Below are 16,505 nucleotides of genomic sequence, written 5' to 3'. Positions count from 1 at the left end.
TGCACATGATGTAGCGCTGTTAAAGCACATCTCCCTCTTCAGTATAAGTCATTGTTGAATACAGATAGCACATAAGTTACGCTAGCCTTTGCACCATATTCGACTAGCTAATCGACAGAGTGGGTTCCTAATTGCATCACACAAGAATCTCTCCCTCTCAAAGAACTCTCTCTCTCTCTCTCTCTCTCTCCATCCACACACACACACAATCGACTAACCTGTTGGTTTTCTGATGAGGGCACCTCCTACATTAAAATGGTGATAAAACATATGTGTATGCGCCTGTGTGTCTCTGTCAAGAACATCATGCAAGCCTTGCTCAGAAGTATTGTGAAGCTCAGATGAGATCATGAGAGCATCATGCATGCACATTTTTGCGTGGTCAAAATGCCAAACTGAGAATATAATTTTTGACCATTAATTTTATACTCTTGCGGGTGTGCGCGCACATCCGCTTGGGAGTGTGTATCTTTTCATTCTCTATAGGAGCTCGCGCGACCTGCCGTATTGCACGCTCTTACCAAGAGATATGTACAGGTCGTATCGCACGCTCTTACCAAGAGATATGTACTACACATTTTGGAAAAGATATGAACTACACATTTTGGAAAATAGCTCATTAGAGAGAATTAAACAAGATGCCAACACAAGCCTTGAGTGAAAGTAAAGGTACAAATTTAGGACTGCACTTTGCATGAATCAAAAGCACCAAGTTTTTATTTTTGCATGCAAGTGGCGACACACTCTGTGTGTGTGTGTGTGTGGGCTAAAGCGATAATGGCTAGAAGAAGGGACGATGTTGTTGTTGAAGATTGTGACGAAAATAATGATGCCGACGATGATGTTGGGAAGGAACCATGATTTATTTTATTTTTTTGAGAAAAGTTGAATTGTATTAAAAGATGCAGAAATAAAACATTACAATGAACCCACAGGAAGGGGGTGAGTTAGCCCCAAGCAAGAGATCAGAAAGCTAAGGCTTCTTTCATCTTGAGTCTTGTATCTTGAAAGACTTTGGCCAAGCATACATTCCATTGCTGCCACCTTAAATTGAGCTGAAGAGAAGCGATGGTTTCATCCTCATACAACAGATAACAAGCTTTATTACATAGTTGAGTGGCCGAAGACTTAAGGTCATTAAAGAGAATAGAGAGGGGATGGGAGACAGGCTGTTGGAAAACAGAAGCATTCCTCTTCAACCAAATGTGCCAGAGGATGTGTCCTCTCCACAGGTTCCATAAAGGTACATCCAACCCTTTGCAGTTACCCAACAACAGGTCTTTGTAATCCATTATTTTCAGCGAGACTTGAGAGATAACATTCTGCACCAGTTTGATGATGGGTTTATTTTCATTGCAATTAAACCAGAGATGACAGCAGTCTTCCAACTCCACCTTGCATCTGCTACATTTCCCATTTCCAAGACAAGCCTTCATAGCTCTTTTGGCTGTCCAGATTCCCTGATGTATGAGAAGCCATAATAAAGTACTATGCTTGTTAGAGCTTGGGAATGCCCATAGACGCTTGAATCTATATGTCCACTGCTTACTGCTCCAGCACACCTTCCACAGTCTATTGAGCTTTTGCTTGAGAGAGTGCTCAACTATTCCTTTGACTTTGAATTGCTTTATCATCAACTGAGTAATATGGGACAGTTTGCAGGTGGTATGAGAGGCTCTGATTGGTAAAGCACAGCGTGCCATACACATCTCTGCCCTTAGTCTACACCAATTGTCATCTGCTTGAGAGATGTGAAAATCTCTTTGTAGTAAGTGAGGAGGCTTCAAAACCCCATTTTCTAGCAAGTCTTGCCAGTTCTTAATTCCAGCTTTAAAGAGTTTGTGCCCTCTTCTGCCAACAACAACATCAGCTTTACCTACAAAAAAACCAAACCAGAAGGAGTCTAGCAGGAAGGAGCAATAGTTAGACAAGATTTCCTTTTTAGGTTTCCAACAAGCTTTAACAGCATTCCAGGCATTCCACATTCTGCATACCAACTTGGACCAATAAGGTACACACTCCACTGGGGCCAGGAGGATGTCCCTTAGCTGAAGATTGCTCCAAGCCTTATAGTGCTTCTGCTTGAACCTGTGGATGTCCCTTTTCAGAAGTAAGGCCCAATAATCTTCAGAATCAGAAGCTCTCCAAATCCATTTAGCATCCATTTTTACAACAAGCATCTTTATGTTTAAAATACCCAGCCCTCCTTTCTCTTTTGGCAGACAACATGTGTCCCATGACACTTTGGAGACCCTGGGATGATCAATACCTCCACCCCACAAAAAGTTCCTGGCTAAACTGATAACCTTGTTCAGTTGGAATTGAGTTGGGAACCAGCAAGACAGAAAAAAAATCAGTGAGGGGAGCAAGTAATGATTTAACACAAAGGCCCTAGATGAAACTGAAGAATGGTGAAATTGCCAATATTGCGTTTTTTGCTTGAATTTGTGGACAACCCACTCCCATCTCTGAGCATAAGTGACTTTGAACCCCATAGGGATGCCAAGCAGCCTGAAGACATGTCCTTCCCTTATTTGCTTGCACCCAGCATCTGAAATGATCTGAGGGATCTGATCACTGGAGCATTTAAACCCAGTTTTAGCATGGTTTATTTGAGACCCACTGGCCTGGTAGAAAGTGTCCAAGCAGTTCCAAAATTTCTCAACTGATTCCCTGTCATTGGCCATGATAAAGGTAGTGTCATCTGCAAATTGCTGAAGGACCAGATCCTTTTGAGCCCCAGGAATTTTTATGCCCTTGATGTGCCCCTTATCCAAGGCATCCTGTACTAACCATCCCAAAGAGTCTAAACAAATAGCATACAGCAATGGAGCAATTGGGCAACCATGTCTGATGGATCTCTGCAGAGAAAAGGATTCAGAAAGATCCCCATTAATTGAAACCCTCGCAAAGGCATTACCAAATAAAATCTGAACAAATTTAATGAACTTCTTGCCAAACCCAGTGTCATGCAGAGATTGGAATATGAAGTCCCATTCCATCCTGTCATAGGCCTTATCAAAGTCAATTTTGAAAAAGATGTAATCCAACTCATTGTCCTGCAAGAAATCTATGGCCTCCCACAAGGTGATGATGGCATCAAGAATAAATCTACCCTTGATAAAACCCTTTTGCTCAGGAAGGATTATCTGATGCATAAAGTTACTCAATCTCCTAGCTAGAGTTAATGAAAACACTTTATAAACAGAAGTCAGACAGGAAATAGGCCTCCAGTTCCCCAGGTCTTCCTTGTGTCCCCTTTTGTGAATGAGCCTGATGATGCCAGTATTCATGGTGGTAGACGGAGCTCCTATTCTGTTGGCCTCACTCCATATGGACAAAAGGTGTGGGACCAGGAACTTCTTGTAAATTTTGAAAAACTCATTGGGAATACCATCAGAACCAGGTGATTTACCATCCTTAAGAGAATCGATAGCCTCAACGATCTCCCCCTCTGATAGAGGCTGGTCCATCTGCTTGGCTAGCTGCATAGGAACAGTTTTTTTCCTAATGCGAGCAATTGTAGCCCTTGCATTAGACTGGACAACCCCTCTTTTAGGGGGAGAAGAAAAATGTCAGAGTAGAAGTCCTTAGCCACTTTAAGATTCTGCTCATGAGAATCCACCACACAACCTTCAGCATTCTTGAGAAAGGGGATAAAGTCCTTAGATTTTTTCTTTTTTAACAAATTGAACATACTTTTATCTGGTCTGTCAATCTTTCCTGCCCAAAAGTCCCTTGTCCAATGGAGTGAGGCCTTGGCAGCTAGGAGCTCTTCTGTCTTAAGTTTTTCTTTAAGCTCATTCAAAAGGGGACTAGAAGGAATCCCTGGGTTTAGACCAATTTCTAAGGTCTCAATGTGCCTCCTTATCATCATCCTTCTGTTTTCTCTAAGTACTCTAGCTTTCTTTTTGTACTCAGTTAGCAGTTTTTGAGAAAGTTTCACTGCTTGATCCCAGGCTTTGACAGAGTTAACAGCAAAAGCATGGTCAAAGTACCTTGTGATTTTATCTCTAATAACATCAATGCTCAATAGAGTTTGATCAAGATGAGGCCAACCTGCCCTGTACATGCATATTTATTTCTGAATCTCTACAATAACAGGTGCATGATCAGACAATAACAAAGAACTGTCCTTACTGCAGTTTACCTGCCATATAGAATCAAGGAGCTCAGAGCTCAGAGCTCAGGTAGCATCTGTCCAACCTAGCTGCTCTGAAACAATTGCCATGCTGCCTGTTAGACCAAGTCATACCAGTCTCTTCTGATACATCAACAAGTTTAAGTTTAGTGGCTGCATTATCCCATTTGGCTTTTTCATTCCCATGTACTGCTTGTCCCAATTGTTGCCACCTGTCCTGCACAGATTCTACCATATTAAAGTCCCCAGCCCACAACACATGTCCAGACATAGTGGAGAGCTCGTCCCACATTCCAGCTCTTTCTAATGTGGAATTAGAAGCATAGATGGACATAACAGTAAAATCAAAAGGTTTATCAAGAGAAATAGCAACCCAGCTACCTTTAGCATCTGATTTGACATTCAGAACCAGGTTAGCATACTTACCAGACACTCCAATAGTTGCTCCACCCTTACCATGAGAATGTGAAGTGGAGTACCATTTATATCCTGCACCCAACCTCTGAAGGTTAGAAATCAGAGCCTGGCCAGAGACCTTGACTTCCTGCAGACAAATAAAGTCTGGTTTAAGGCTTGTGTCCAAGAACTAGTTTTTGATAGCTTGAGCTCTGGTGGGATCAGTGAGCCCTTTACAGTTCAAGGAGACAATTTTGATATTTGGGCACTTCATTTCTTGTTATTTTTGTTTGGCTTGGTCAGAGTCAGAGAGGCCCTGGTGGGATCCTTAGACACTTCCTTCTTTCTTTTGCTTGAAACATTGGGAGGGATAGGCAGCCTCTCCACTTCCATGAGTGACAAATGAGGGTCTACTGCATTGAAAGATGTCACCTCCAATTGTCCTTTTAATCTCAGATCATGTTCTAGAAGCTGAGCTTCAAAGAGAGTGTCATCATCCTCTTGATTCACCCTGACCTGAGTGTTAGGGATGGCCATGTCATCTGAATCTGAAGAGGTAGTGGAGTGTAGATCTCTGTCCTCTTTCATAGGACTGTCTGGAGGAGATAATACCTTATGCAATGGATAAGAAGTAGAGTCTGGATTGACTCCCTGTTTCTGCTGAAAGTGTTCCTTGCCTTTATTTTCTATTGTCTTCAGGTTTTCAAGAACCTCTGCATTCAATTCATAGCTGAAAGGGTCAAATACGTCCTCCAAAAGTGGGTTGAAACTGTTTTTGTTCCTGGAAGAGATAGGTTTAGTGGGCTTGTGATTCCTCATGTTATTTCTCTTAGGGACTGGTTGAAAATCATTTTTCTCCTGAGGGGGTTGAGAGGCTTGAGCTGGCTGGGGGATGAGCTCAGGGCAGTCCTTAATAAAATGCCCTTGCTTTAAACACTGGAAGCAAGCATTAGGCACGTTTTTGTATGCCACTCCTTGCAAGTGCAATAGTTTCCCTTCTGAATCCTTAATGGGTACTGAAGTTTTCAATTCAGCCTTCAAGTCAACTTCAATAAGCAGCTGTGGATCCCACTTAGGATTGATGCTACCCCTAGATCTTTGTCCTAGCACCCTTCCAATGCATGCACCAATATTTTTGAGCCAAGGGTAATATTCTACTGGAAAATCAGGGAAGTCAATCCAGATGGGGGCTTTAGAAGGTTTGGGACCCCTAGGGTTGAATCCTAAGTACCAGTTGAAGACTGACAGAGGTGAGTTTCTGATGATCCATTGGCCTTGACTGACTATTTGAAAAGCATCATTCTCATCATCGCAGAAAAACAAATAATAATTATTGGGGAGGTACTGCACATGGCTTACCTTTATATTCTTGTTCTCCCAATTGTGACTCAAAAGGAGAACCTAAGCTACATCAGGAGCATGACATTTCTGATGGGGCCATAAGTGAGGAGATAGGGGTCAGCATTCCAGTCAAAGACCTGGACCAATGGCATTCACAACTGCAAGGCCGAGTTATCATAGGGCTCATGCATGGAGCCAGGCCATCTGTCGAGGCGCTTAAAGCTAGGAGCCTTGAATTTTGAAGGGGCAAAGGGGAGGTCTTCACGCATAGAGGCACGGGGATGGGGAAGGTGGGCGAGGTGCAGGGGAGGAGGCGCACAGATCAAAGGAGATGGACGGAGAGAGAGAGAGAGAGAGAGAGAGAGAGAGAGAGAGAGAGAGAGAGAGAGAGAGAGAGAGAGAGAGAGAGAGAGAGAGAGAGAGAGAGAGAGAGAGAGAAGGAGGCATCCTTTATGAGAGAGAGAGAGAGAGAGAGAGAGAGAGAGAGAGAGAGAGAGAGAGAGAGAGAGAGAGAGAGAGAAGATAGATTTTTATGTCATAGGAGGCAAAAGATTAAGAAGGCATCGTTTATTAGAGAGAGAGAGAGAGAGAGAGAGAGAGAGAGAGAGAGAGAGAGAGAGAGAGAGAGAGAGAGACCCCACACCGTTAAATTTTTTTTGTTTACAATACATGTCCAATATCCTTGCTAGCTAAGGAAGGCCATCTTGCCTTCACTACATCCACATATTGTATGTTGTGTACTTGGCCTTCAAGGCTCAAGCCTTGGTTGAAGAACCAGCATAATTCTCAAGTGAGCATAATTAAATGGGCATTGAAGGACACTAATGCCCAGCTTTTGTCGTGGGCTTGTCCTTTGGCACCATTGTGCCATGCGCCTTATCTTTTTATGTCTCCACAACACTTTGAGCCTTATCCTTGGCTATCCATAGAACACTTTCGGTGTGTCTGGATGTCACTTGGCCACAGGCCAGCCTCTCAATCCCATGGCTCCTAAAATTGCTTAATCATCTGCAACATGTATTTACGTACAATTTCCACCATCCAAGCAATGCCCTTGCAATCACCCAAGATTGTAGTCATGTGTTGCCAAGATTCCTTGTGTGCTCTCTTTTATATCTCTTACACACACACAAACACACACACACACACACACACACACACACACACAGATCGTGTCTACGCAAAGCCATGGAATGTGGTCCTATAATGCTTATGGAAGAGATGCAATGGATAACACTGTGTTGTGCAAGATGTGGGTACTGAACGGATTGTTCAGTGGTTTTCGTTGTTGAGGTTTCATCTAAAGTGCGTTTTTTGAACAAAAGTCTTTGAAAATGAATTGCTCGTTCTTTGATGTTTGGTTTAGTGAGTACTATTGGTGGGTTGGTGACTTGGCTTGGCTTAACTTTGGGTACCTACTTGAAGATTGCTTTTGGTGACTTTAAAGATGGTTGTCGGTTTGATTGTTTTGGTCTCCATTACCATGTTGGTTCTTATGCGGTTGTTGGCTTCTCCGGTTTGAACTTGGGAATCCATATGTACTTGGGTATCCAACTTGATGAAGCATTTGGTTGTTGTTTGGATCCCGTCCACCGTTTAAGCTTTCTTTGAGGGATTTTAGTTTATAGAAGGCTTGGCTTGCTTGGCCTGGCTAATGTGAAAGACTGATGTGAAAGTAATACTTTGGGTATCCATATTTGCTTTGGCTTGGTTTCCAGGATGGATTTCTTTCCAAAACGTGTTTGATTTGTCTCCAATGGATGTTTGTAAATGGTTGCGGTATCCATATTTTCTTTGGCTTGGTTTCCAGGATGGATTTCTTTCCCAAATATGTTTGATCTGTCTCCCATGGATGTTTGTAGATGGTTGTGTCCTAATGGTGTGATGCGGCTCCTCTGGCTCTAGTTGTACATTCCAAATATGATCGGTTTGTGCTAAGGAAGTGATGTACAATGTGCCTTTGAGGTGGTACTTCAGAGTATCATCCTACCAATATGGTATTGCTTTGTATGTGCACATCCATGAAACTACCAAGATGATTTCTTCATTAAGTTCCGTATCTGTCATGATGTGGATTTGATGAAAGCAATGGTTACCATCGATGTTGATTGAGACATTGGCTTGTCCCAAACTAACCATTGTTCCTCTATAAGCTGCCTGGAGCTCAGTTTTTGTTGGTCCTATTATGGAGTTCAATAGTTTGAGGTATGTAGAATACCACATGGCATTAACACGCACTCCAATATCCACAAGTTTTTTTGTTGATCAAATCATTAGAGCACCCATGGAAAGTGTTCCTTGAAGGAACCAAGGGCATTGCTTGGAACTTGGAGATAGAAGCCCCCAACCGCAATATCATCATAGGCATGCACGCCAGAGTCATGTTTTTACCCTTACACTACATGCAAACATTCGAGGAGGCATCCATGACCAGATTTTTTGAGATGGACTGCACCATCTTCAACCCCCTCAAGAAGGATCTTACACCTCATCATATTGCATATCAAAGTGCAATCATGAATAATTCCTTCAAAGATTTGGCAATCCAAGCAGATGTAGTTGCAAGGGTAAAGAAATTCAGAAACATCACAAAGACACTCGAAAAGCGGACCTTCGACTACTGAAGATGAAGTGGATCTCAACCTGAAGACGCAGCTTGCATGAGGACGTTGGTGCAGCCAAAGTGTGTCGACTCTAGAAGGTGGCATGGGCAGATGTATGCGGGCAAGCAGAAGCATAGCAAAGGACTGGAGCAGCTAGGAAAATCATGGGATGGAAGGTAGCAGCGGAATTGTATGCATGATGCGGCTTACAGGCCAAGAAAGGCTCCATGAGGGGCTAATTGGGGTAGCAAGTGAAGGAGATGCAAAGTACAACTTTTGGGTCCAAAAATGAAGAGCTTGAAGTGCTCAAGGAGTAGGTCCAGATGGCTCATCAAACCGAGCTACGGAGCCCAAGTTATTGAAGGTTGAAGTCTCGGTGGTTTGCAGATTCTTGCCGGACAGGGCAGCTGGGGGACAGGTGATCCAAGTGGAAATCGAGGTATAGATGTGTAGAGCTCAATTTATGGAGCCTACCCGTCTTTTCGGATTGCGGATCGGAGCCATGGTTTGCAAGATATGATCAATTGAAGTTTTTCTGGGGGCCGGGTCTGAGCCCACTTTGCCGCATTGGAGAATGTGCCATCTGGCATCTTTTGAGCACCGACGAAGTTCTGGAGCAGGGTGTGCATCATACGGAGCTAGCAGGAAGTGACTGCATGCCAAACGGAGTCCGGAGCGGAAAGATATGGAAGTCGGAAGATTGGGTGTTCTTGTACGAAGTTAATTGCAGATGATTTGATCGGGTTTTGGCGGCCTCGGTTCGAGGGCTAGGAGAGTCATGAAGTGGGGCAAAGTTGGGGGAAGACGGAGTCGATTCAATGAGTTTTTTGCCGAGTTCGACAGCTCTGCGAATAGGCCATCCTAGACCAATGAGCATGCAGACAAGTAGAGAAAACAAAGTTTTGTTTTAAAAGAAAAAGTTGGTTTGGTTTCTTTTCAAAAGCCTTGAGGCATGAGCTCTGAGGGGCTGACATGTGGCGGGGATTGCCCCACATGCGCAGTGAACGGGCTGGGAGCTATGGTATATCATCAGGAGCGTGAGCTCTATAGTAGTCACAAGAGGGGAGAGAGAGGGGAGCTCTCCCTCCCATGGCGATGGCGTGTGGGCGCAGGCGCTGCGCACGCGGACCTGGCGGTGCCCAGTGGCGTTTGGTGGTGATTTTGGCGGTGTAGAGAGGTGGCGTGCCCGTCGGCGCCTGCGTGGGGTGAAATTTCGGTGATGACGTGGCAGCCCGTAGGGGGATGTGCCCACGCCCGTTAAGGGTCAAATTTTTTGAGGATAGGGGTGTAACCCCCCCCCCCCCCCCCCCCCCCCCCCCCCCCCCCCCCAATAGCGACATCGCTATTGCCTCGACAGGGGAGGGGTCTCGCTGCAAAGAGGTGATGACGGGGCAGTTAAAGAACAAGCCAAGGCAAGAGAGGCCCAAGGGGGATCCGGGCGGCCAAATGGAAGGGACAAAGACCCAAAGTGCCACCATGTAATTCTTTCCAAAAATGAACTATGCCAAGTGTTGGCAATGCAAACAAATTCTAATTGAAGCTCTAAGTGAAAGCCACGGGAGGAGAAACTCATCCTTTTTTCCTTTTTTGGGCCTCCTAGAGGCACCCCTATAAAAGGTTGTAAATGCGAAAATTTGAGGGCTTTTTTGCATGGGTGTGTGATTGGAAGCTTGAAGCTTGTGTGTTGTTAAGATAGCCATTGAAGCTGCATACATTGATTGTACTACTCCCTATGCAATAATACACTCATTTGCCCCAATCTCTTGTGTTGCTTCTCCCCATCCCCTCCTTTTCTTTCACTCTTCGTGTATTGGCCATTGCTTGCAGAGGGTTTGCCTGCAGCTCGAAAGGTGTTACCAAGAGGGAAAATTAGGAGTGTTTTGTGAGTCGGACAGGGTCAGTTGAGTAGTGTGGGTGCATTTGTTTGTTGGGTGTTTTTTTGCAAGGTGTGAGATAGTTGTTTTGTATGCTAAAGTGGAGTTGTTAGTGCAAATTAGCCAATTTGAAGGTGTTATTTGAGAGGTTAGGGGTGTTGTGGAATCCCTAGGCTATAGAGAGGCAAATATTTTGTGTGTTGGGTGTGTTTCCTATTTCCCCTCTCCCTCTTTTGGTGCCCCCAGGGAGGTCGAGGCTAAAGCAGTCAAAGAGGTAAATGCGCATAATGTTGCTCAGTTTGTATTTGATTGCATATGTTGTCGTTTTGGACTGCCTTGGGTGCTTATATCAGATCGAGGACATGGATTCAGAAGTAAGTTGGTGCGTGCTCTGGTGGACAAATTGGGGATTCAACACCGATTTTCATCTCCATACCACCCGCAGTGCAATGGTTTGGTGGAGAGTGCAAATGGACAGATAGTCAAGATGCTTACGAAGTATATATACCAACAGGTTGAAGAGTGGGAATCTAACCTTGATAAATGTTTGTGGACTTACAGGACTTCATATAAGGTGGCAACCAACTTCACTCCCTATGAATTGGTATATGGCAAGGAAGCGATCCTGCTTGTGCATGTGCAACTAGGGGTTCTCAAAGGTCTATGGCGAATTGATAAAACTCATCAAGATATTTTGCAGGATAGGATTACAAGTCTCGAACCTTTGAAGATGGATCATGAGGCAGCGACGGATTTTTATGTGAAGCAACGAGAAAGAAGGGTAGCAAAGTTCAACCAACATTTGCCAGTCAAGCAAATTGACAAGGGCCATCTAGTGATGAAATACGAGAGTTATCTTGATTTCACTTTTCAGAATAAGTTCAAGAAAAAGTGGACGGGACCTTACAAGGTTCATCAAGTTTTTCCCAATGGTACTTATGCCCTAGCCAGGTTGGATGGCCGGTTTCTTAAACAAAGGATAAATGGTCTACGTCTCAAGATCTACTTTTAAAGGGAGTTAGTGCCAGCGGTGCATCAGATTCTTATGCAGGGGGTGGGGCAACCCACTTGAAGGTTTGGGAATAGGGTGCAATAAAACAGTGTACATATGGTTTTTTAGTTTTCTCATAGTGTGTGCCAGGTTTTGCAGTTTATAGTGAAATAAATCTCTCTTGTGGTTGAGCATAAATGCTCAACAGGGGGGTGGGCAATGATGGTGCAGCCAAAGTGTGTCGACTCTAGAAGGTGGCATAGGCAGATGTATGCGGGCAAGCAGAAGAATTGCAAAGGACTGGAGCAGCTATCAAAATCATGGGATGGCAGGTAGCAGCGGAATTGTATGCATGATGCGGCTTATAGGCCAAGAAAGGCTCCATGAGGGGCTAATTGGGGTAGCAAGTGAAGGAGATACAAAGTATAGCTTTTGGGTCCAGAAATGAAGAGCTTGAAGTGCTAAAGGAGCAGGTCTAGACGGCTCATCAAACCGAGCTATGGAGCCCAAGTTATTGAAGGTTGAAGTCTCGGTGGTGTGCAGATTCTTGCCGGACAGGGCAGCTGGGGGACAGGTGATCCAAGTGGAAATTGAGGTATAGATGTGTAGAGCTCAATTCATGGAGCCTACCCGTCTTTTCGGATTGCGGATCGGAGCCATGGTTTGCAAGATATGATCAATTGAAGTTTTTCTGGGGGCCGGGTTTGAGCCCACTTGGCCGCATTGGAAAATGTGCCATTTGGCATCTTTTGAGCACCGACAAAGTTCTGGAGCAGGGTGTGCATCATACGGAGCTAGCAAGAAGTGACTGCATGGCAAACGGAGTCCGGAGCGGAAAGATATGGAAGTCGGAAGATTGGGTGTTCTTGTCCGAAGTTAATTGCATATGATTTGATCGGGTTTTGGTGGCCTCGGTTCGAGGGCTAGGAGAGTCATGAAGTGGGGCAAAAGTTGGGGGAAGACGGAGTCGATTCAATGAGTTTTTTGCCGAGTTCACAACTTTGCAAATGGGCCATCAGAGACCAATGAGCATGCAGGACAAGTAGAGAAAACAAAGTTTTGTTATAAAAAAAAAAGTTGGTTTGGTTTCTTTTCAAAAGCCTTGAGGCCTGAGCTCTGAGGGGCTGACACGTGGTGGGGATTGCCCCACATGCGCAGTGAACGGGTTGGGAGCCGTGGTATATCATCAGGAGCGTGAGCTCTATAGTAGTCACAAGAGGGGAGAGAGAGGGGAGCTCTCCCTCCCATGGCAATGGCGTGTGGGCGCAGGCGCTGCGCACGTGGACTTGGCGGCGCCCGGTGGCGTTTGGTGGTGATTTTGGCGGTGCAGGAAGGTGGCGTGCCGGCGAGCGCCCGCATGGGGTGAAATTTTGGTGATGATGTGGCAGCCTGTACGGGGATGTGCCCACGCCCGTTAAGGGTCAAATTTTTTGAGGATAGGGGTGTATACCCTCCCCCCCTCCCCCCCCCAATAGCGACATCGCTATTGCCTCGACAGGGGAGGGGTCTCGCTGCAAAGAGGTGATGACGGGGTAGTTAAAGAACAAGCCAAGGCAAGAGAGGCCCAAGGGGGATTCGGGCGGCCAAATGGAAGGGACAAAGACCCAAAGTGCACACCATGTAATTCTTTCCAAATATGAATTATGCCAAGTGTTGGCAATGCAAACAAATTCTAATTGAAGCTGTAAGTGAAAGCCACGCGAGTCCTTTTTTCCTTTTTTGGGCCTCCTAGAGGCACCCCTATAAAAGGTTGTAAATGCGAAAATTTGAGGGCTTTTTTGCATGGGTGTGTGATTGGAAGCTCGAAGCTTGTGTGTTGTTAAGCTAGCCATTGACGCTGCATACATTGATTGTACTACTCCCTATGCAATAATACCACTCATTTGCCCCAATCTCTTGTGTTGCTTCTCCCCATCCCCTCCTTTTCTTTCGCTCTTCGTGTATTGGCCATTGCTTGTAGAGGGTTTGCCTGCAGCTCGAAAGGTGCTACCAAGAGGGCAGATTAGGAGTGTTTTGTGAGTCGGACATGGTGAGTTGAGCAGTGTGGTGCATTTGTGTTGTGGGGTGTTTTTTTTGCAAGGTGTGAGATTGTTGTTTTGTATGCTAAAGTGGAGTTTTTAGTGCAAATTAGCCAATTTGAAGGTGTTATTTGAGAGGTTAGGGGTGTTGTGGAATCCCTTGGCTATAGAGAGGCAAATATTTTGTGTGCTGGGTGTGTTACCTATTCCCCCTCTCCAACGTGCAATGGCTAGGAAGGGCGAAATGTTAGAAGATGGACCAGACGGGCACCCTCCTAGTCGACCAGCTTGTCACGAAGCCTCCACTTTCATACTCCCATTGTTACATCATATGGAATGCAATCAATAATCTCCCAATGAAGAAGTCCAAATGGGTATCAATCTTGACAATATCCCATGATACCTAAGAAGTTATACAAAAGGACCACACCGAACGCTGCTAAAGTCTACCACAACCCTCGAGAAGATAGAAAGCAGACATGGACTCCAAAGAATCTTCTTCTTGAACAAGAATTCCGCATAGGCTTCCCAAGAATTTGGCTACCAATCGACCGCAAAGCCAGCTACAATTGCGATAGAACTTCATGAAGTTCTCAAGAGTTCAATAAGAGTTCTAGCGAGACAAAGTCAAGAAAGAAGCTATGAAGTCAATTGAAGGATTTGGATTGCTACAATGGACAATGCGTCATCATCTCTCACACCAGAGACAAGTTTGGACATTCAAGATGCTATAGTAGAGTGAACCTAATCAATAGATTCATCAATAAATGTAGACAATACAACCCATTGACAACCAATCAACAACCTTCCAGCCTGTTAGAAAATAGGGCATAGCTAAGTAGATATTATAGTAGTTTACTTAATGAAGAGAGATAATTTTCACACACGAGATATTTTAGAGTAGAGCCCAATGTGGGCTACATCCACGAAAAAAGCAGCCACTCAATGGCTTTAGAACTTTAAACTAGAAGTAGGTTACAAAAGGATTATACCCTTAATGGAGCTCCTGCCTTCTTCACTCTCACCACCTCACATCAACTTCAAAATGCATTTTATGTGTAGAAGAGGCCTCTTTTTATAGGCCAAAAGGGCTGCCCTCTCTCATGAGAGGCAGCCGTGTGTAGGTGCCCTTGTGTAGACAAGTCCGAGTTGAATTCTCCCATGCGCCCATGTGTGGCCCGAAGAAACTTGCTTGCTCTCAACTTAAACATTGGAGACCAATTACAATGACGAATGTGGTTTACAAATTACAATGAGAGATACCCCTCCCCAAGGGTCCATGCACAAAATATACAATTTACACCTTTATATGATTTTCAATATACATCAGAGTTGTGAAAGCATTTGCATAGGGAAGGAGTTCTCAGTGCTCGACCAAGCATAGAGTTTAGGCCATGAGTCGGATTGCATCTAGAGGCACCTAGCGGCTAGCGCTACCCTTGAATGGGTGTGATGTGGATGAAAGCATACTCAAGAACAAAAAAACATTGTGGAGGGTTAATATATGTGTACATCGCACTGCGAGAAGAGAGAGAGAGAGAGAGAGAGAGAGAGAGAGAGAGAGAGAGAGAGAGAGAGAGAGAGAGAGAGAGAGAGAGAGAATATAGTGGAGGGTGAATTAGAGTGCACAGAGACACAAGAGTATGACAACAAAGATTCTTTAAATGCCCCATCTAAATGAAACAAGCAACCATGTATTAATGTAACGACAAAATCTGGGTATATCATAACATCAAAAAGAATATGACAAAATAACTAGCAAAGCACCGGACCTTGTGTAGGGATCAACCGGTCCACCCATCCACTTCCGCTCTACTACGGATAGAGAGAATTTCACTTCGCCAGGAGCGAGCCAGAACACCTCCAACCTACCTGAGCCAGAGATAAGCTGATGTTGCTTTTCCTCCCTCCATGAACGCGAGCTCTGAAAGGATCCCACGTACCAGTAGGTGGTAGGGTATCAACACCAACCATACTAGTTTAGGTGCCATGCCTCTTTGTTTCCCAACATCGGGTGTTTAGGCAAATCCAAGGTAAAATCCCCGACGCGTTAGCCGTGTACGTCGCTCAACCCCCGGCGCACTAATCGTGTAGATGAGTTTAACAAAAAAAGAAAGACCTAGGCAACATCCCCAATCCAACAAAGCCCCAGGTCACCGACCCTTTTATCTAAGGCTAAGCAATGTAGGTGATCCTAGTCTTGTAGCGACGCTACCATGAGAAACATAACATGTGAGTCCAATCACAATAGCACCTTCCATATACACAAATAGTCTTTTCTAAGCGAGACTGTACAGGGTCTCGACCCTTACACGTCTACCATAAACCATCCTAATCACTTCATGATCTAACATAAATCAGAATCCAATCACATCACACGAGTGAGCACTCCACCCAACTCGGGTGAGGCACAACCAATCCTGCATAACCACTTTGGAATATAACATGGCTGCAAAAATTTTGGTAGTATTTTGGTAGCATAACCATATCCGAAAAAAAAACAAAGAGCCACACTGGCTTCCACCATAAAATCACAACCATAATCCATGAGGGAATCTCAGCCCATATCCACAAATCATAATCTCACTGAACCAACTCCCAGGCTTGGAGTTTAACATATCCAGTGCGTTAATCGGAGTCCACACACATGGGCCCTTAAGACATGAGATTTTCATGCATAAAATAAGTACGACCAACAACTAAACATGATATAAAAATCCAATTTTGACAACATATAATCATGCAACGTCGATGCACCATATCTGCACTTCACCTCTCTAGCACATAGGGCTAGTTTTGACCTAGAAAGGTGCAAAGCAATCATACCTATGCACATGAGGCATCCAAATCTATCCATAAGGTTCCATACATCATATGATATCATTCCATCACCATAAACATGATACAAAACAGCTCTGACCCTTAGGCCAACCATAAACCATAACTTCACACATATGTGAAAAACAACTTTTTGCCATTTTTGGGAGCATGCATAACATGCAAATGAAATTTTTTGGCCTCAAACCAATGCATCAAGCTCAGCTCCATATTATATACTAACACTCCATCACATCACTTTGCCTATATGATACTCACGCAAAAAACGGTAATACAAAAAAAAAGCCGCTTTATTCATATCTG

General features: G+C 44.4%; 2 protein-coding genes across 3 annotated transcripts in view; both read right to left on the bottom strand.

Annotated features, from left to right (window-relative positions):
• The window catches only part of ALS3 (aluminum sensitive 3), a 53,309-nt gene extending 52,841 nt beyond the window's left edge, over positions 1-468 (bottom strand). Inside the window, exons 1-2 of one of the 2 annotated variants that reach the window (XM_086488022.1) lie at positions 430-468; positions 219-292 (exon numbers count right to left, since the gene is read on the bottom strand). The gene's annotated coding sequence lies outside the window, so the exon portion shown is untranslated. Of the gene's footprint in view, positions 1-218; positions 293-429 lie in introns of those variants that run through there. The other variant, XM_086488023.1, reaches the window with a different exon arrangement.
• Positions 469-965: 497 nt separating this feature from the next.
• The window catches only part of LOC147435714 (uncharacterized), a 73,324-nt gene continuing 57,784 nt past the window's right edge, over positions 966-16,505 (bottom strand). Inside the window, exons 3-7 of the mRNA XM_086487771.1 lie at positions 4,874-5,881; positions 4,256-4,685; positions 4,141-4,150; positions 3,599-4,064; positions 966-3,485 (exon numbers count right to left, since the gene is read on the bottom strand). Coding sequence (XP_086343897.1) covers positions 966-3,485; positions 3,599-4,064; positions 4,141-4,150; positions 4,256-4,685; positions 4,874-5,881 — 4,434 coding nt within the window. The remainder of the gene's footprint in view (positions 3,486-3,598; positions 4,065-4,140; positions 4,151-4,255; positions 4,686-4,873; positions 5,882-16,505) is intronic.

Source organism: Adiantum capillus-veneris, chromosome 18 (assembly GCF_014529385.1).
Source record: "Adiantum capillus-veneris isolate H3 chromosome 18, ASM1452938v2, whole genome shotgun sequence".
NCBI classification, from domain to species: Eukaryota; Viridiplantae; Streptophyta; class Polypodiopsida; order Polypodiales; family Pteridaceae; genus Adiantum; species Adiantum capillus-veneris.
This window is presented reverse-complemented; position numbering and strand designations above follow the sequence as displayed.